At 38.1% G+C, this 19,775-nt stretch overlaps 6 protein-coding genes across 7 annotated transcripts in view; 2 read left to right on the forward strand and 4 right to left on the reverse strand.

The window, feature by feature from the left end:
- LOC143184316 (pseudouridylate synthase RPUSD2) overlaps positions 1-522 on the reverse strand; it is a 163,235-nt gene extending 162,713 nt beyond the window's left edge. Inside the window, exon 1 of one of the 2 annotated variants that reach the window (XM_076386428.1) lies at positions 456-522. The gene's annotated coding sequence lies outside the window, so the exon portion shown is untranslated. The remainder of the gene's footprint in view (positions 1-455) is intronic. The other variant, XM_076386429.1, reaches the window with a different exon arrangement.
- On the reverse strand, positions 296-2,616 carry Nesd (SHC binding and spindle associated nessun dorma). Its single transcript, XM_076386431.1, has 5 exons — positions 2,487-2,616; positions 1,405-2,319; positions 1,138-1,342; positions 795-1,058; positions 296-718 (listed from the first exon to the last, which is right to left on the reverse strand). The coding sequence occupies exons 2-5, from the start codon at positions 2,310-2,312 to the stop codon at positions 458-460; spliced, it is 1,638 nt and encodes a 545-aa protein (XP_076242546.1). The 5' UTR covers positions 2,313-2,319; positions 2,487-2,616; the 3' UTR covers positions 296-457.
- A 294-nt stretch (positions 2,617-2,910) lies between these two features.
- Positions 2,911-4,742, forward strand: LOC143184926 (ADP-ribosylation factor-like protein 2-binding protein). The gene is made up of 7 exons (XM_076387533.1): positions 2,911-2,971; positions 3,117-3,224; positions 3,286-3,392; positions 3,460-3,545; positions 3,623-3,719; positions 3,788-4,459; positions 4,626-4,742. The coding sequence occupies exons 1-6, from the start codon at positions 2,953-2,955 to the stop codon at positions 3,875-3,877; spliced, it is 507 nt and encodes a 168-aa protein (XP_076243648.1). The 5' UTR covers positions 2,911-2,952; the 3' UTR covers positions 3,878-4,459; positions 4,626-4,742.
- LOC143184390 (nuclear pore complex protein Nup93) lies at positions 3,945-7,282 on the reverse strand. The gene is made up of 6 exons (XM_076386587.1): positions 7,050-7,282; positions 6,539-6,719; positions 5,503-6,466; positions 4,747-5,428; positions 4,563-4,680; positions 3,945-4,484 (listed from the first exon to the last, which is right to left on the reverse strand). Exons 1-6 carry the CDS (start codon positions 7,277-7,279, stop codon positions 4,173-4,175), a joined length of 2,487 nt encoding a protein of 828 aa, XP_076242702.1. The 5' UTR covers positions 7,280-7,282; the 3' UTR covers positions 3,945-4,172.
- Positions 7,283-7,560: 278 nt separating this feature from the next.
- Positions 7,561-9,716, forward strand: LOC143184483 (guanine nucleotide-exchange factor SEC12). The gene is made up of 4 exons (XM_076386746.1): positions 7,561-7,959; positions 8,022-8,398; positions 8,469-9,166; positions 9,245-9,716. Exons 1-4 carry the CDS (start codon positions 7,822-7,824, stop codon positions 9,328-9,330), a joined length of 1,299 nt encoding a protein of 432 aa, XP_076242861.1. The 5' UTR covers positions 7,561-7,821; the 3' UTR covers positions 9,331-9,716.
- A 1,864-nt stretch (positions 9,717-11,580) lies between these two features.
- Positions 11,581-14,883, reverse strand: Verm (LDLa and CE4_CDA_like_1 domain-containing protein vermiform). Its single transcript, XM_076388179.1, has 3 exons — positions 14,689-14,883; positions 13,158-14,080; positions 11,581-11,817 (listed from the first exon to the last, which is right to left on the reverse strand). Exons 2-3 carry the CDS (start codon positions 13,953-13,955, stop codon positions 11,581-11,583), a joined length of 1,035 nt encoding a protein of 344 aa, XP_076244294.1. The 5' UTR covers positions 13,956-14,080; positions 14,689-14,883.
- Between the last annotated feature and the right edge of the window lie 4,892 nt (positions 14,884-19,775).

Below are 19,775 nucleotides of genomic sequence, written 5' to 3' on the forward strand. Positions count from 1 at the left end.
CGAGACGGAAGGGTGCTGCCATCTGTCGATGGTGAATGAAGCATTACTTGCTTAAGCAAAGTTTGAAACAATTCCCGCGCTTTTTTACGTTATTGGAACATATATATATATACAATTAAAAGCGATCTGCAGTTGCATACAGAATACTGCTGAAATCATTGTAGATATAGAATGTATTTATGCCGAATAATATTTTTCTTTCCTGGAAAATTTTCTGCTATTCCTTTCAATACAAAAATCAGCAACATTCTACATTAAATATGTGCAAATCTAACCCTAAGACATTTCTATTTCAATTTTTAAAATAAAGGAAGATAACCCTGTGCTCACTCCTCAATTCTAGAGCTTCATATAAAAAAAAAAGTATAACACTGTTATATTTTTATAGAAATAATAGATACATGTACTTAAACTAAAATCAAATGATTCATAAGGTTTAGGAATGACTGAATTACTTTTAAGACTCCATATTCACGACTCCATCCTGTTTTGTCGTCTGACCGAATGCAGTTGCGGGTTTTAGCACAACATCTCCCTTGCCGTTAGCTTCAAATTTGCAGTCGTGCAACGAAATGTTGGAAAAGCTTTCTAATAATTCTGAACCTCCACATTTGACTTCTGAACCGCATAAATATTTCTGCGTTTCCAATCGAATCGCGTACTCTTTGAAGCATTCCAAGAAACAGTTTCTTGCTGCCAATTTCGCCTCGTCGAAAAGCTAAATAAATGATATAGAAATTATATAAGGTTTACCATTGCACTCATACGATTATATGCAAAAAAAAAAAACTCACCTGTATGCCTTCTGCGCAATTTTTAAAGCTGCAATTATCCATGATAACTTCCCCATTACTATAAATAACCATGGCGGTTCCAAGACCCTCAAATACTGTATTTTCTATTATCAATTTCGCATTAGGCAGAACTACAATTCCCAACTTGACCATACTCTGATTCAAGGCACGTATCTGGCAATTGATTATTTTTGTAGTTCCTGTTCTAATTATTATAGCTGCTCTAAGTTCACCCATATCCACAGTGATAGTTTCTAGTAAAACCTAAAAAAATATATTGTAAAAAATATAAGAATTAAGTTTATTTAAAACCAGTTTTTAGCGTAACAAAAAAGTTGCTTACTTCATTGCCAGAAAAGTCAAGCAATGATGGTGCAGTTTCTGAATCTTTTACTGTAAGAATAGTTTTGTCTGCATTATGAACTCCTTTAATTGTACCTCCTTCTTCTAGATTACCAACACTTTTTATGTGATGAATTCCTTCCCCAACTACAACAATATCTCCTGTGTCACAGGCATGCAGAGTTTCTTGCAAAGATCCAGATATTCTAAATACAAAATAGTAGGATTAAAGATCAAGCCACCACTCATTACAATGCATTAAACTTACTTAAAATATAATTCTGCAGGCAAACTAGCTTGAACTTTAGTTATTGTTTCTTTCATTTCTTCTAAAGATCCGCCAAGCCATACAAAATATCCACCAAGCTTATCTTTACTTTCTTGTTTCTTTATCTTGTCATCTATCATGGATGAAGTTCTATTCTTTACAAGAATTTCTCTCATAGCAGGATTTTCAAGAACTTCCATTTCCCTTTTGATTTGTTGTAGTCGAAAATGAAGCTTCATCAGTTGACATGCTGTTCCTCCATCAACATCCTCTGATTCTTCCTCACCCTCAGAGATAGTATCCTCTAATCTTGATATTCTCTGCTGCACCTCTCGTCCTTCTCTCACTAAACCTCTAATAATATCACTAGTTTCTTTACTGACAATTCCCCTCTTCATATCAAAGAATAATCTGATTCTTGTTTCTAAGTGTATAGATACCCAATCAGTATTGTCATCATCATCTATGTCCCATGGCATCCACAAATAATTATAAAAAAATCGCAACTGATCAATGCAAGTTGCAGTGCCCACCATATCTAATGCACTATTCTCTTGATTAAGAGTTGGGTAAAGTTCCATAAGAGGTACATCATACTTTTCAGGTAAATGAATTTCATCTTGAACAGCAGTGATTTTAACCAGTGCAGCTAAATCAGCAAACTCAACTTGCTCGACTTCTACAACCACGATAGTAGGATAATGAATTTGAAAATCTTCGCATACTAAACGTGGTATTTTCCACAATGCTTGCCAACCAACAGGTTCTATCACAAGTTCTATATGATAGGACCATTCTGCTTGAATTTGAGAGGCAGGCACAATCTCGCCTCTACTGGACAATATTTCTGTTAATTCAACTAGTCTTTCCTGAAGACTCTTGTCAAATGTATATATCTCCATTGACATATGCAACCTATAAAATGAGAAAAAATTCTTCTATATATTCCATGATATAATTTGTAAACTGAGTGACTTTCTAAAGATTCAACTGCTAATTCAATAAGGCTTGATTTCTGTCAATATCAATGCACGTACTTTTAAAAATATTTTCACATTTTATTTAATAGTGATTGTATTTACCTTTTAGTCACGAATTTTCTTTTCCAAGGCTCATGCAAAAATTAAACCGAAGAAAAGTATGCCCACGTTCAATAACACTAATAACGAAAAACGCAAGGAAGACAATAAAAGACAATCGCCTGCGCTTTTATCGAAACCAATACGAATAGCAATCAAAAATGAAACAATAATTTCAAAGACATTTTAGTTTACAAACTACAGCTGTATCACCGAAATAAATTGTAATAAGACATTCTCTGTAATAATCCTTGTAATACGTAATTTAAATTATTCTTTTACAGCAAGTAAGTACACCTATTACAAAAAATTTGAAATGTAACGTCCATAAATCTGGTTGGTCAGGTTTATTTCGATTCTCGTTTCCTATGGTTATCGACCTATTGATATCGATACAGCCTTCCCTATGTTCACGTTATAAACACAAAATTAGTGTAAATAAACAGTGCCTTATATTTGTAATCAATTGATGTCTGGAGAAGTAATGGGTTTGTATATGTTATTGTTATTAACAATTAACAGCACATATATTGTTAACTATCAGAGATTATTTTACGAATGTTATGCATCAATGTATCTATATATATGTAAACAAAATGATCCTTTAATGTATCTATCCAAATAATTCCACAGATAATTGTATTTTAATGAATATGGACGAGAATACGGAACAAAGTTCTAAAAACGCTGAGGATAATTTTTTCGACGAAATTATTGGTCACATAGAAGATATTTTATTAGGTATGTAACTGATCATAGTAGAAAAAACTATGATTATTTAAAACAATTTCTGCCCTTTTAGAAGATGAATTTCAGGCCTTACAAAAAAAGTTCTTAGATGAGTATTGGGATGTTTTTGAACCCATAGAAGAAAATAAATTAATTTACACAAACATATTTAATGAATATGTAAGTGTTTTTAATATAACTCTATTCTTCATGTCTATAACATGAAAGTAATATTTCATTTTTATAGACGATTGCAGTGGAAAATTATATTGTTAATTACTTACAAAGAATCATACCACATTTTAATTTGAATACATTCCTGCAACATTTAACGTAAGTGTGTATATATATATATAGGAAAATAATAGATACAATAGACTTTAATCTTTTAACTATATTAAATAATTTAGAGATAAACGAAACCATTTGGAAGGTGAAGTTTTTGAAGTATTATCAACTTTCACAGACTTTGTGGCCTTTAAAGAAATGTTCCTAGACTATAGAGCTGTAAGCATTACTGAATCTGTGACTACAAAAGTGAAATAAATGTTAATACTACCATGAAATCGTTTCAGGTAAAGGAAGGAAAGGTTCAAGACCTTAGTTCTGGAATATCCATTACATCTTTTAAATCAAATACTTCAAGTAATGATCCACCTAGATAAAAATATGCATTTAAATATATAAAAAAAAGTAAATTATTAAAATATTTAATGTTTGTGTTAGCAATCGTACTTAGTAAACAATATTTTTATTGTGTTTCTATAGTTTTGTTTACGTTAGATTACGGAAGTACAAAAAATATATACACTGCATTGATAGTACTCTGAAAATCGACGAATTGGAACTTTGTTCATTGTGCCTTAACTGATTCAGTACAACGCTTCAACACTTCTCCATACATTATTTAAAGCACTGCTTCTAAAATAAAATTGTAAAAAACTATAAAAGACTAATATTTTAACACATAAGGATTTCCATCTGCACGAGCTTGCTATTCGTTTCATTTGGCATACGATAAGGAAGCGTTCCTGCGAAACTCGTTAATGCTCGCGCTCGTTCACGGAGATCAAGAAGCTGTTGTTTTCTTGCTTCTTCATCCCCTGGCTCCATTGATCGTAACTTCTGATATTGACGATAAAGTATAGTCATCGTTGCCAGAAGAACGTCTGCTAAGGTGCCAGCCACTTCGGGCGAAACACGTCGTAGAGCATTCACCCTTTCGTCAACATCTTTTACATTGAAAGGTAATAGGTTCGACTCAGCGATTGTCTAAAATGTTAATAAAACAAATAATATAATACGAAGATAAAATTATAATGTAAACAACAATAACTTCAGATTCATTACCCTAACTGCACTCTGGTATTGTTCATTGTGAAACTGATCAAAGAATACCATTAAATGTTTCAGAGTATAAAATGCTGATACTAATTCAGATGGGGCTTGTATTTCGATATTCTGATATCTAAAAATAAATATTTAATGTATCTGATATTTAATAATAAGATGTTTCACAGTCTGCCAATATTACCTTGTACTTATTTCGTTAGCGGTGACTTGCAATCGAGATCTCAACGATCCTGGTAGAGATTTTTGACTGACAACTTGCGCCAAAAGCGTACACATTAAACTAAGAACTTTTTCATGATTACCAGCAAGATCATACATTGTTACTGCATCTTCTAAAAGACCTTTCTTGTACAATGTGTCAGCGCTTATGTTTACTACATCTTCTGTATTGATTTGGAATTGATCTAAGACTCCTGGAATCCAACGATCCTTCTCTATCTTTCCAACTAACTGAGTTCTGACTGCTGGAGTAGCATCGACCACCATTTCTGCAGCAGACGCAGCGAACATGTTACGATCATGTGGGTCTTTCATAGACCTTAGTAAGAATAAATAATGCAGGCATTCTTTTGGATCGGTAGAGTCAAATCTTTTGACATACAGGAGAATCAGTCTAGCGAAATTCAATCGCTTTGCGGGTGGTTTGTCGGCAGGATCAACACTTATCAAAGGCGCCAAGACACTTTGACTGACTCCTAATAAATTATGCTCATGCATAGCAGCTGCTAAATGCACTGCATGTGGTAAATGTCTTGCACCTGCACCCCTTGCTAAAAATTCGATCGCAGCTTCGAACTGACCAGTCAAAAATAGCATGGAAAAATATACAAATGGCTGCTCATGCGCGTGATAATAAGATTCCCCTAAAATATTAATATAATTAAAGATATTTTGTTCGAAATTTTTACTGTAAATATAAAGCACAAATTTATCGTACCATATATCTCTGATATCGTGGTTTGTAGGTAATCTAAGGTCAACTTGTTTTCTGCATCTGGCTGGTCCCTAACTTGACACAGTTTTAACCATAAATAATCATCAGCTGTACAAATCACGTCAGTGTGTAAATCATCGGGTTCACAAGGAACCAATGCACAATATGCTACCCTTTTGTATGGATCAGTGACTGATCTAACATGTTTCCTGTAATGTAATTTCAAATTTGATTCTGCGTAACTACTAGGGTGCTTTTCAGGATCGTTACAAGCCTCTTCCAAAGCAACTTTAAATTCTGGAAATTCTGTATTGCATTGATTAAGGCACTGCAATGCCGCTTTGTAACTGCCTACTCTCATACAGTAGTAAACTAAAGGCCACAAGGGTTTGTCCTCAACCATAACATTTTCTAAGTCTCGAAGATTCTGTACCTTGACGCTTACGAAACTTTTAACTAATGGGACAGTGCCTGGGATTCCACCTCTTTTCGCCTGTGCCAAGTTTTCACTAATGACAGAAGTCATAAAGTCTCTGTATCTGTTTTGTAAGTATTTTCTAGCTTGCAGTACAATCTTTTTCTCAACAACAGGAGTGCTTCTGGATTTAATTTGATCTTCCCTTGGAATTGGTGGAATATCTACCATATAGTTAACCATTTGCCAAAGATCAACGATCTTTTTATCATTAAACGATTCTGCAGCTGTATGAAATGCAGTAAACAAATTTCGTTTGGTTATGCCTTTGAGTACATGATCATTGTATTTTTGTAGTTCTTTGACATAAGCTACTTCTACACTTGATAAACCACTAATCATTGACCCAGCCAGTTTAGTACGCTGTGGGGTTCCACGCAAATCCACCAGCTCTCCAGATGGAGCTGTCATGGCGTTTATTATCTCAAAACGCATTTGCTTCCATTCTCCCAACATATGTTCCATTTGTTGAATCCTAGTAAGTTCAAATGTCTAAAACACAGAATTGTTTCTTATATGTTTTTAAAGTATTATTTATGTAGAAAACAAAAGGGAAATTCTTACATCCTTGTGAACCTGTTCGATGATTGATAAAATAGCATTTTCTTTCTCATTTCTAAGGTAACTAACTATGTCTGTATCTGCAATTGGATCTAAGGGTTCAAATGTACGCCTAGCACTAAGGGAACTAAGTTTCTGTGATATTTGAGGTAAATCAACACCACGTGAGCCAAGCAGCAGATGCCTGAAATCATAATATAATAAATTGCATGGAAGTTGGTATAAAATTATTGAAACAAAAAATTAGTAATATTCTATTTTATGCATAAACATAGTGCATAGAGATTATAGTATGAAATATTATCCATCAAATTAAAATACCAGACAAAAGCTGAATCAACTAAGTAAAGACGTTTTGGCGCCAGAAATTTGTAAGATTTGTAGGTTATCTTGTACTTTAAATATAACAAATACACAAACATATAAATCTTCTATTATAAATATAAATACTAAAATACATATGTGAAACAAGTTTTAAAATCTTATATACAATATAAAATTCATATTTTCTTACGCTTGAACTTGATTATCCTGAGTGCCGGTTTGCGTGACACGAGACCATAGTTCGTTAGAGGCCTCTAATATTTGCCGAAGATTTCTTTCAACTTGAGGAAGTTCTTCATTACCTTCTACAGCAGCGGACAGTTGTTCCGCTGATCGTAATAATTCACTAAAACCAGAATCGCCTGACACTGGCGTGGAATCCGTGTTCAACATATCGACGTGCCCAAGATCGGTCATCATATTTAAAACACGGTGTTTGTTCATTCATGGGTTCCATACACTAATCTGTACACATATGGACACACTGTAGTTCTAAATAATTGTGACTGCTCAAAGCACGCCATTTTGTAGAATAAGCTATGTGCGCCCTCTGAGCGGAGTCAGTTTATTTTACATTTTACATTTTAATTACATTTTTAATTATTTTACATTTTATTATTCCATATTTTTTTCAGTGTCGACAATTTGTCCTTGATTTTATCAGCTGGAAAATAGCGCTATGGTCATCTTGTGGTGTGCTTGTGAAATAAATCGTAGGATTGAATACGTGTTCATCGCTGTTTTGTCGTCTGTTTCGTGAAAGACTCGTGTCAGTGTTGAACGTGCTTGAACGCGCCTTGAACGCTGTACAATGTTATTAAAAGACAGAGATTTAATCACGTGATGAAGAAACACTATAAATTTTTGACGTTTTAGCTAGTCACGATCCCCGGCTATCGATAGATCACTTGTGTAGACGGGAGTGACGGAAGTGGTAAAGTAGGCGATTGTTTTCAGCCAGTATGCCTTCCAGGAGGAACAATTGTGGCCTTCTGGCCAGGGTGAACTTTCCCCTGTACACACTACAGATGTTGACCAGCAGGCACATCCTTGTAGGTGGTGGTGGAGGCTCCTCGAAAACAGGGGTTGCTAATGGATTTGTAAGTTCTCACTATCATTAGTGGACTTGATCTCGTAAAGATTCAGACATTCTGGCTTGCAGGAAATATTCGAGTTGTCTCACAATGGGTCGCAATTTGTAGCTGAGGAAGTGACCAGACACGAAACAGGTCCTAGCGTAGTAATGAACTGTACTGCTCATAATGATGGCAAGCGGACATGGATTGCGGCTGGCCAAGAGAGCCACTGTCAGCTTTACAATGTTAATAGTAAAGTGGTGACAGTAGAAAATGGTGAGATTATTAAAGGAGCTAGTGATGGTGCTAAAGAAGGTCTCAGGCATAGAAAAAGTACAGAGAAAGCAGAGGAACATGTTTCAAAAGAACGCATAGAGGAAATCAAAGATGACAACTCCAATATTAAAAGTAAAAAATTACAGTTGATTGTGAAGCCAGCTGACAGTGTACAAACAGATTTTAGGTAATTATTACCTAAAGTAGTTCTTCCTTTTCGATTACATATAATCTTTAAATGAAACTTTCATTCTCAGTGAGGATGAGCCACTTCAAAGAATCGTTAGAATAAGCTTAAATGGAAAATTCATGGCTACTGGTGGGACAGATGGTCACATAAGACTATGGAAGTTCCCACAGTTGCAGAAACTGCAGGATTTGAATGCACATACAAAAGAAATAGATGATATAGATTTTAGCCCAGATGGCACACTGATTGCTAGCATTGCAAAAGATGGCAAAGCGTTTTTGTGGAACGTGAGCAATGGCAACAAGGACAAGGAGCTAACTTGGATGCCTCCAAATGGATTGAAGTACATGTACAAGAGATGTCGGTTTAGAAAGTTAGAGGAGGACAATAAGTCAAAGACGCAACTGTTTATGCTCTCTAATGCAGTTGTTGGGAAGAATCCTAGCTTTCTGCAAATGTGGGATATTGATTCCGGAAATATCATAAAAACATCTCCATATAAAGAAACCTTATCTGCCTTGGCAGTGTCAGACGATGGGAAGTTCGTGGCTGTTGGAACAATGTTTTCTGGTAGCGTTGACATATACATTGCATTCAGTTTGAGGAGAGCTTTGCACATTCCTAGTGCACATAGCATGTTTGTGACTGGTCTGGAATTTTTACCAACTAAATTGGATGGTCCTGCAATTACCAGTAACACAGAAACTGCAGTAGTTAGCATTTCTGTGGATAATAAAATTTGCATACATAGCATACCATTTAGACGTAAGCACTCCTTCAATTAAAAGTCAAAGAAATTTCATTTGAGAAGGAACGATTCTTAAAAATATCATTCTCTTACAGACACACTGCCATTCTGGTTTGTCATCATACTGATCATCCTGAGTATCTGTGGTGCATTTATCTTCTGCAGTTACCTCGGGATATGACCCAAGAAATATATTTTTGACAGTATCAAGGGGAGCAGTACTTTTACTAGGGTTCTATAAAGTCAGATCAAACATCGAAGTTTGTCACTTGCCTTTTCTAGCTCGTAAAAGGTGTTTATAGTGAACGAGATGGTGTAGCTTGTACGAATTCTTCACTGTATTCGTTTCGAAATACGTGCACATCGCAATTTGTTAGTCAACAGTCGACGTCGCTTCTTGTAAGTAAATAGACTCTTTGGATTTTCATTTGTTTAGACAGTGTTGAATTAAACGAAGTGCTGCTGTGATAAACTACATTGCACCATGAGATCTGTTTAACAAAGATTGCTGTAAATAGATACTTTTTATTTCTTTCCATTTTTTTAAAAGACACAATGATAGCTCAATTTTCTTTTTTGCTTAAAAAAGACATTTCACGTTTTAATATCAACTCGTACTATTCCTTCTTGTACAAAAAGTTCAAGATATCTTCCCAAAATCTACTGCATTTATTTAATTTACTATATTTCTGTAAAATATTTACATGTACAGCAACGTTTAGAGTCCAAGTATAATATTTTATGTATATTTTTTAAGGTTTATGGTCGTTTTTATCCTATTGCTTTTTATTCGATTATTTTTACGTGTTACAATTTATTGCAATTCACGATCATTTCTGTCGTAAGATACAAATTAAGGTGAACTGGTTAGATAAAAATAGCACCTACGGATTAAATTTAATTATTTCTCTTTCATTGTTTAATGTATCTCGTAGGAGATATAAAGTAATAATTTCTAGGGAAAGAGAGATTGCCATAGAACAATTCAAAGGAAATAATTTATTGTCACAAATCAAACTTGTACATTGGGATGTATAGGGTCATGATTATGTACATTTTGTTAATGTAATAAAGTTACATTAATAAAGTAAATAGTGCATTTAACCCTTGGTATTCTTAACTCCCCAAGGGTTGAGGAGTGCATTTATGGGAAACTGTTTGTGTCAATAAATATTAAAGAATATGTAATCGCGAATAAACATGAATCAAAAGATTCTCGTCCTTTTTTTTTTCTTTTTTTTGTAAATTATGAGGTCATTTCATTAGTGATCAAATCCAGAAAATCAATTGTAACATAAGGATTCTGAGAATGGAATAAGTAGAAGAAAATGATGTGTCTCGGTAACTCAAAAGAAAGTGCAAGGAATGTTCGTTTTTTATTGAACGTATCAGGTCTTGCGGTCGGAAAGGAATGTTGTCCGAAATCGAAAGGTGCCCCGAGGGCACAGTTGGACGAGAATCATTCCCGACATTTTCCTGCCTTAAGTCTGGCGCCTATCGATGACTTTCAAGGCTAAATTAACATTCTTTCAATGCAAAGTTCATCGTCTTAATTTTTAATCTTGTCTAGACTTCAAATATTCTCTTTTCCTCTTATTCCTTTCTTTTGCATCGAGTATTTCGAACAATGCCTACCAAATTATGCAAATACAAAATAGCGCTTCATAAAAGGAGAATAAAAGAAGGTTTAAAAACTTGAATTTTATAAAATGAAAAAGAAAATACACTGCAAAAGGGTTGAGGGCTGAAATGGAGTCATAAGAAAGAAGTCAATTTTTTCACAAAACTTTTATTGAGAAATACTTTAAAGGATTCTAAAAATTATTTAATCTCTCACACGACTCTTAACCGCTATGTTTTAACCGACGAGGAGAAACGGTGGCACGAAAATCCGTGCAGCGTTCTCGAATCGATCCTTCGCCAGGATATACGCGGCGAACGAGAGAAAGGGACAAGGATCAGGGGGCAAGGATACGGTGGTTATTTACAAGTTGAGCGTCCTCGCGAAGGACTCGCTCCTGTCTCGCGTGGAGGGACTCCTTTTCGTTCGAGGATCGACAGAAACGTTTCGCGAACATTCCTAAAGGAATCCTGATAGCGAATCCTTCATATGCAACAAAGAATAATTTACTTTTCATCCATTTTTACCTAACTGCAAAGGGATACAGAAAGTCCCCAGATGCTTTAATTCTCATTCTTCCAGGTTCTATCCCCAATTTTGAACAATCCCATCTACTCCAATGATTGAAATCGCTTGTCAGAATTCGAGTTTAGTAATTCACAGTTGGCAAGAGATCTCGCATTCGGTTCGCGAAACGTTCACCACGCTCGTTCTCCAAGGAAATTGTCCTCGATTCCTCACTATCGCGTCTTTGTTCTTCTCGATGACACGCGAAGACACTCGATCAAGCGACTTTCTCACGTGGATCGCTCACTTTTTGTTCGCGGTGAAACCGTCACCAGTCGGGTCTAGCAACCATGGGTAGTAGTTTGGACACTCCATGCAGGTGAACAGGCGAAGGGTCTCGCCTGGAAGCTCCCTGGTGGTCAAAGGACAGGCGTTTGGGAGGGAACAGTACGGTTGTCCTTTCTCGTCGCAGGTTTCCTTCCAGTCCTGGAAGTCCCTCAGGGCTGACAGTTCTGTGGGGGTCTGCATCCACTTGATGACCTGCGAGTAGAAACAGACATACGCGGTCAGACACGATTTTGTGTCGAACATCACGGTTTATGGATCATGTTTGAAGTGAATTACTTGAATAAATAATTGCTCTAAATACTTGTTATGCATACTTCTAATTTTTATATCGCCATTTTTTAGTATTATTGTTGAACTAATTGTTGTTAATGCAGTGGAAGGTCTCTTGTAACTCTTGATCACTTGAAGGAACTTTGTAAAGTGGATTTTTTAAGGTCACTGTTTGGTTCATAGTACAATGTTGCAATTAATTATTAGAATTCTATAAGATCAAACATAGTTTTTTTTTATAGCTTCTATAATCACAGTTATCTGAAGAACTGTTCGGTTTGTGCTACGATTTTTATGTAATTACGCGATAATGTTTGCGAGGAGGTAGAAATCTCTGTTAAGAACTATAAAAGTTCAAACAAATAAAATTACAGAAATTTTTTAATTCGAATGTTTGAACATTTCGGTAGTGGTATGTTTAAAAATTTCAAAATTAGCAGGTTTAGAAATTTAAATATTACAAAATTTGAATATTTGAATACTAAACCATTTTAATATTTAAATATTTAAGTACTTAAAAGTTTGGAAATTGAAAGCTCAGAAATCGCTTGTGTTGAAGAAACAAAAAAAAATGGTGGAGAAATTCTATACTTCATACAATTTCGTTCAAAGACCACTATTTTAAATGTGACAACTGCAGCAGTACTAAAGACGATAATTCTGCAACGAATTGCGGTTGCGTGGTTCAGATACCGCGCTCGAAGGATTGAACGAGGAAATAAAAGCGAAACGAGTAATTTTCTGATGGATTACGAGCCGATCGAGAGTGCTTATATTGAATACATCGGAGCAGACAGAGGGAGAGTGCTATCGCGCGGCTGGATTGAAAGCGAGAGAATAAATCGACGCGAAGCGAAATAAAACCACCGTCCGAGACTTGATGGATCACGAACGAGAAACGTCGTGATGCGGCGGGATTGAAAACGGGAGATAAATTGGAATAACCCGAGGTGGTCTTAATGACGCTTTCAACGATACGGAATATCTCTTTCTCTCGCGAGTTGAGCGAGCTGGAAATCATTCTCATGCAATACATCCATAGAAGAAAATGGAAGACAAAAGAATCTCCTCGAGCATCACTCAAGGACAAACCCACGCTCGTCAAAAGAACACGAAGAGAAAAAATTAATAGAAAATTTCTAAATCTGGGCACTCATAGGTCTGAATCTTCATCCCTTCCAGCAATTGTCAGAATCGTTCAAACTGATTTTCACTGCTTGAAAACTATCACGAAAGAGGTTTAAAGGGATTGAAACACTTACTTGGACCATAGTGACGAAGTAAACATCGCTCCTAGCAAGCATCTCCTCGATAAACTTGATCAGTTCCTCCCTGTACTCCTTCTTGCTCTTCAGCCAGGAGGCATGGAAGTGCAAACCAAGAGGTGCTCTGTTGCTGTTGAAGTGTCGGTTGAAGTTGTGCCTGAGCAGCCTAGCGAACTGTTCACCTGTCTGGATGTTAGAGCAGGAGTCCACCATGTGACAACCTGGCAGAGACTCGTCGAAGGTTGGATCGTCTCTCCTGTCCAGCTCATTCATCACCATCTCCCAGACTGGGTGGGACCTGGATGGACAGTTTCCACCGTTGCCATTGCACTTGTGTGGCATTCTGAAGTAGAGAGTGTACGGCCAGATGGGCACACGACCCAGGGAGGCAGTGATGGATGCGTCGTAGACGAAGAACTGGTCAGCCATCATCTCGAACTGCTTGTTTCCACCCACGCGAAGATAGGGAGCCCTCATACCGATGATGGAACCGTCGGTGATGTTAGCGAATCGTTCGATGATTAACCTGGCCCCAGCCATTTCAGCCAACCAGTCGTCGTAGGTGCCCTGGGTCCAGTACTGTGGGTCATCCTTGTGCGTCAGAGAGAACACAGCGATCTCGTGACCGCGTCGGTGGAGGTCCTGGACAGCTGAGTAGTTGGTGTACTTGTGAGAGACGAAGAAGGTACCCCTGATCTGACAGCCATTGGGATTCTGGCGCTGACCATTGAAGATGTCCTCGTAGAGGTCGATGTTGTCCACGTTCACGGCTCCATTGAAGGTGATCGTGATCATTTGAGGTACTTGTGATGGTTCGATGTTACCAGGGATCCTGGTTCCGTCAGCTGAACAGTAGCAGTCGGGGAGAACACACTGGGTCGGGTCGCAGTCTGGGGCGCGATTAGGATCTGTTTCCACGGCTGAAGATGAAGATTAGAGAAGATTAGAACGTGGCTGGATAGAGGAATTTGAGAAACTGAAGTTTAGATAGAAACTTTGCGATAGAAAATCAAGGAGGCAGAGAAACACTTAACAGTGGTTTTTAATTTTCTGAACTTCTAGAAACTATGGTTAAATCGTGATTCAAGCTTTAATAACTGGAAACTTGGATACCAGAGTTTGGTGATTCAAAGTTTGGATCCAAAGTTCCTTTAGTTTCCAATCTCGATGATTAACTCTAGATTCACAGACACATTCAGTGTCACAAAAATCTACTTACTTCTCTATCTTCAATTTTATACTAAGCATTTTCATTTCTCTCACCAAACAATTTGATTCGCTATTTAGTCTCATATGTCCTTCTAATGAGGTGTAATGGCACGATTATGTAAAAAGCTTAGTTCTATGAATAATGTATCTTCCAAGTCCATAAATCTAGAGTTAATCGAGTTCCAATCGTATAAACATTTTCTCGAGCAAGAATCCTCCCCACCCCGTGGCTTACATAACGACCGCTGCACGTCAACTAGGCGATAGTGAAAGTGCAACGTCGCGTGCAAGTGCACGATATAATCGTGGCGGTACTTACTGCACGCGTTCTCGTCGGATTCGTCCTTGCAGTCCGGTTTACCGTTGCAGAAGAGCTCCTTCTCGATGCACTCCCCGTTACCGCAAGACAATTTCAGCTCGGGGCAGACCGGTTCATCGGTCCTCAGGATGGGCAAGACCTTACGTGGCTCTGCAAACGTAATCCTCGTTAAACGGGGACGGTTCCCCGCGGCCTGAATGCGTTCATCAATCCTCCACTACTCGTTCCATTCGACGGTTTACAAGGTGCGCGATCAAGGCCCCCAATTCTACTTTTACTTCGCCCAATTTGTATGTACAGTGAGAGAGATCGATACTCAGCGGCGCAGGAACAGCAATCTACGTGGATCGATTTGGAGCGAGTCACGTGAGAGGGAGGAGGAACAGATGGGAGGAGAAGATAAGGGAGATATGAAAATAGAAGCTAAGAGGAGTTGTCGAGGGAGAAATTTTCTTTCGAAGAAACAATTTTGCACAGTTTACATCATACGTTTAAAGTGGTTTCTTTTCTCGAGTGCTTGAAGATTAGAAATTGTTTTTGGATTGAACATACTGTGTGCAAACTGAGCAAGAATTGGTGACTCATTTTGGTATATTCTTTTTGTGGGGTCAGGGGATCAATCGTCCCTTAATTGACAAGTAGTTTAAGTTTTGAATATTGAAACATGAATGTATTGTGGAAATAGGAACATTGTATTATTATTTCATGAAATTATTTACTTTGATTTCTACTTGACTGATATCTTTTTTCAAACAATTTTTATCTTAATCAAAATATAAAATGCAAAATATTACTTTGCTTCAATTTGACCCAATTACGAGACTCATCTCGTGTCATAAGACACTATTAATTCTTCGTGATAGAAATCTAATTGAATTACGAGAAAGATATTTAAATAGTTTGGGAAACTTTAAGGGCGTTCGTCAAAGGGTTAAAGTTGTTACAGTGCTGAATTAATGTCACCCAAGTCCAAAGCTACTGTACCTCGACCAACTGAAGTATTAAGTATCAGACTAATTACATCTTCTAGGACGAGTTACGATTTCAATTGGTTCCCTGTGTAATCTAATATGTACACGCAAACTTTATATACATGTGTGGGAAGTTTAACGCTTTCGCGACCATTCGATCTGCTCCAATTCCCTTCGAACTTCTACTAAAAGTGTTGGGGCTCGTATTTTACATAGCCGCTATTAAAATACTATTTCAAAACTTTTCTATCGAAGTTTCTTGCATGGAACGCGTTGAATCGTTCACAAAAGCGTTAACATTTTCTTTGCCACTGTAATTCCTTCTTTTCTACGTTCCTACGCCACTGACTGCATCCTCCGAGTAACTTTTATCATTCAAGCGTCCCGTTTCTTTCATGTTTTTTCCTCTCTCTTAAAAAGTTCGCCACTCTTCTCTTTTCTGGACACCTTGCGACGGGAAACGCAAAGAAACCAACGAATAAAGTTTGGGATTTTTTCTTCGTGTTTGTAAAGTCTGTTTCGTAACCACCGACCGGAAGAAACGACAGAAAAAGGAAGAACATATTTTTTAATTAGTCTTGAATGTTTTCCTGGCGGCTACCGCGGATTTCTCTTTAAATTCTTTCCTCGAGGAACCTTTAAGATCATTAACGCTCTGGAATTCGAGGGGGGAAACGAGAATCGACGTATCGAGTCAAGAATCGAACGTTTTCTTCGTTGGCTCGCACCGATTCGCACCCTAGTGATCCCGCAAGACACTCAGGCTTTGTAAATGAGAGAACAGAAGGATGGACGCTGCGAAAAGAAGGCGAGAACAGATAGTAGAAAAATAAGAAAAAGGTCTCCACGGAGAACAAATCGAAAGTGATGAAATACGAAGAACAGATAGAATTCAACTACTCCGATTCTTCAAGAAACAAGTCTCCCAATTATCAAATGACTGCAAGACAATTTTGCAGTTCCATCTTCTGTCTGCAATAAAATCGACAGAGTTTGGTACACCAATCGGAGCAGTTAATTCAAAAGTTGAATTAATATCGAAACACGCGACACCTCCAGTAGAACCGGAAGTGGAGGACCCTGAACAATGGATCCTCATAGTCGTGACAAGGATGGCCAAGAGAATGATCAGAAGCCAACACAGAGACGCGATGCGCTCTCGATATGTGGCGAGAAAATATTCGCGAGAATCGAGACCGAGGGAAAAGAAGAGAATTAATGATGGCGTCGCTGGCGGTAAAAGCGAACGAGCCGACTAAATAACGAGGAGCTCCCGTAAGGAGGCCAGATCGTCGAAGCGAGACCGATCTAGACGCGGAGAGACAGAAGGGAAGGAAAAATGCGGCAGAGTTAGAGACAGATAGAGTCGGAAAGGAAAAAAGAGCGAGATCAGTGATCGAGAACGTGTTGCCTCGTACCTGTGGCGATCAAGAACAGAAAGAATCATACAGCGTGTCTCAGAGCTCCTAGTCAAACTGTGTCAGTATTACCCACAAGTGAAACTGGGCAAGAAATCACCTTTCTATTATGTCTATTTTTCTGAACATTCGAGAACAGTGATTCAAGTACTCATAAACACTTCTTATTTAATCTTCTCATCAGAGATATGTATTGACTGGATGACCAAGGTTCAGAGACACTCTATATTATAGACAGTCTATAATAAACCATACAATCATGCATGACTTTTACGAAGCAGATAGGTACAACAGACAAGCGCTCGAGGTTTCAATAATAGATACATGCGTTTGGCAAGGTGTTAGTAAGAGAAATAAGGCTTCGAAACTGGGTTAGAAGCGAATTCGAGAGAGCGACTTCTCGTCTCCAGCGCGTGGTCGCGCACTTTCGCTCAAAATCGAAACCAGTCTTCGACTCGGGGAATCGAAAGTGGCCAGACTGGAGATTACAACGTCTCGAAAGTGACTCGCGTGCGCGTATGCACGTATATGCAACAGCCACGTATTTTCACCTCGCCGTGTGCAGGGAACGGCGCTGATACCGCGCTCGCGTAACGTTAGGACACCGTAACGAGGCAGAAAAAAAAGGCAGCAAAGTCAGAAAAATTGCTTCTACGTTCGGTTTAGAAAGTACCCCGGTTATTCCGTTTATGCAAGATTTTAGTCACGGCCTGTCTTTATTGCTCAAATCCTGTGCTGATATTATCGAGCGGGGAAATGTTTTTGACGCGCCACTGAAGCTTATTTTCAACACTTTCCTCTGGGTTCGGTGCTCTGATTTCTTCTTTCACCCTCGTGGAACGAATGTCTAATGGAGACGAGAAGATTCGCGGGTGGGACATCGAAAGTACGTGGGGGATGGTGCGTTAGTACTACTTTACGAATGGTGCGTGCTACGTTGCGAGTCTACGAACGAATCGGACGCCCCGAATCTCCTGGAACGTTTCTCATCGTCTATGAAAGAAGAGAAACGTTCGGGGACAGGTGTTCACCCCATAAAACATGTGTTTATTATGCCTCTCTTTGAAAAAACTGAAAGTACTCAGTTCCGCAAATTGAAGATTCAATTTCTCAAGTATCTGCTTTCGTTGATTTTCAAAGAAAATAATAAACGCATCTTTGCAGGAAGGAAAGCACCAAAAACGGAGACAGCTGGGCTCGATTCAACCTGGTCGATACATCGACTTACTCTCGAGCTTGTCACAGTTATTGACTTTGCCCTTCCAGTCGCAGGTCTGTTTGTCCAAGTCAAAGGCCAGTCCGCTGGGGCAGGTAATCTGCTTCAGGCCGGATTTCGTGCACCTGTCCGCGGCGAACAGAAAGAAAACGGGACGTTCTTTAGTAATTAAGTCGATTATCGTCGCTTACTCTCGATTTGGTCGCAGTTCTTCACGTTCGTCTTCCAGTCGCACGTCTGCCTCTCAATGTCGAAGGCCAGACCTGTCGGACACCGCACAGTGGCCAACCTGGTGACGCCGATCTCGGTGGCTTTGTCGCATCTGGAGTTAATTCGTTCTCATTTTGTCTTCGTTTCGACTAGACTTGGTCCAAATATTTAGAATGACACCTTTCTCATGGGCGTGTCAATATTTCATATCCATTTTGTTTAATTTTAGTAACAGTGAAGTTTTCGATTGTAATAGAGATTTAATTTTATAGAAAAAATTGGAGAGGCAAAGAACGTAATTGATATTGTTAAAAGATTTTTTGAACAGTCTTCAAGAATGAGACATTCACTGGTAGGACGTGTTTCTGTTTCGAGGATATTTTTGCACGTGTGTCCTTGACGATGGAATATTTCAGTCTGAGTGAGTCAGGACACTCGGGCTGTCGTCATTACTTAGAAGGCGAGTCCTGCGTATCCAGTATCAGGTTCACCTTGAACCTTTGAACGCGGAATTCGAGCGCGGAGGAACCGTAGTAATTTGCTTTAGAATTCTGACGGATGTCCTCGAATCCTTCGTAAATCAAAGTTACCGTTACGTTTGTTGTAAGAAATCGTGTTTTGTTCGACCGATGTGTCCTTCGAAGTTACTTTTATTGCATTAATGAGCCGACTACGGAAAAATTCGCGATCATTCTTATTTACAGAATTAATTACAATTGAGGATATTATTATGTGTGGTCCAGGTGAAATTTTTAATGCAATTTATACCTATGTAACTTAGACAAGTTAGAGTAAAAAAATAAAGTAATGGATTTCTTTGTGGTACTTCTAATATGATTCAGAAATTACAAAATATTCTCTTTGAATAATGGCTTGTCAATTACCTTACGACATCACGACAGTCTCCTTCGATGCTCAACCGGAAGTACTCGTCCCCTGGCCTGTCTTGGCACAGCTCTTCAGCATTTGCGTCGAGTCCATCTGATCCTTCATCGTCTTGTGCTCTGACCTGTGTCCCTGAAGATGGATAAGCGTGTACAAATTTAATGCAAGAGAATATTAACTCGTTCAGGGAATAAATTCAGTATAAATAGAATGTGTAATGTATTTATGACATTATCTTGCTATCTAAGAAGACGTCTTTCTTGTCTAACCATTTCTACTTCTACTGCTGACAGTCACATACATTCTATGAGTATCATCGATTACATAAACACCTCAATTTACAAGGAATGGTTTCCATATGATCTGCTAAAGATTCCTTTCTTATTC

The sequence above is a fragment of the Calliopsis andreniformis genome, chromosome 10, assembly GCF_051401765.1.
Source record: "Calliopsis andreniformis isolate RMS-2024a chromosome 10, iyCalAndr_principal, whole genome shotgun sequence".
Lineage (NCBI taxonomy): Eukaryota > Metazoa > Arthropoda > Insecta > Hymenoptera > Andrenidae > Calliopsis > Calliopsis andreniformis.

Bases quoted from the DNA above. Each gene is read 5' to 3' on its own strand.
- Nesd (XM_076386431.1), bottom strand. From the start codon at position 2,312: ATGTCAATGGAGATATATACATTTGACAAGAGTCTTCAGGAAAGACTA. The intron at 1,343-1,404 runs GTAAGTTTAATG...TTTTGTATTTAG, and splicing joins CCTGCAGAATTATATTTTAA to AATATCTGGATCTTTGCAAG. The intron at 719-794 runs GTGAGTTTTTTT...TCATTTATTTAG, and splicing joins ATTGCGCAGAAGGCATACAG to CTTTTCGACGAGGCGAAATT.
- LOC143184926 (XM_076387533.1), top strand. The intron at 3,393-3,459 runs GTAAGTGTTTTT...TCATTTTTATAG, and splicing joins CAAACATATTTAATGAATAT to ACGATTGCAGTGGAAAATTA. The intron at 3,720-3,787 runs GTAAGCATTACT...AAATCGTTTCAG, and splicing joins TGTTCCTAGACTATAGAGCT to GTAAAGGAAGGAAAGGTTCA.
- LOC143184390 (XM_076386587.1), bottom strand. From the start codon at position 7,279: ATGATGACCGATCTTGGGCACGTCGATATGTTGAACACGGATTCCACG. The intron at 6,720-7,049 runs GTAAGAAAATAT...TTATGATTTCAG, and splicing joins CAGGATAATCAAGTTCAAGC to GCATCTGCTGCTTGGCTCAC. The intron at 5,429-5,502 runs GTACGATAAATT...TTAATATTTTAG, and splicing joins CACGATATCAGAGATATATG to GGGAATCTTATTATCACGCG.
- LOC143184483 (XM_076386746.1), top strand. From the start codon at position 7,822: ATGCCTTCCAGGAGGAACAATTGTGGCCTTCTGGCCAGGGTGAACTTT. The intron at 7,960-8,021 runs GTAAGTTCTCAC...TCTGGCTTGCAG, and splicing joins CAGGGGTTGCTAATGGATTT to GAAATATTCGAGTTGTCTCA. The intron at 8,399-8,468 runs GTAATTATTACC...TTTCATTCTCAG, and splicing joins AGTGTACAAACAGATTTTAG to TGAGGATGAGCCACTTCAAA.
- Verm (XM_076388179.1), bottom strand. From the start codon at position 13,955: ATGATCACGATCACCTTCAATGGAGCCGTGAACGTGGACAACATCGAC. The intron at 11,818-13,157 runs GTAAGTGTTTCA...TTCTACTCGCAG, and splicing joins ACTTCGTCACTATGGTCCAA to GTCATCAAGTGGATGCAGAC.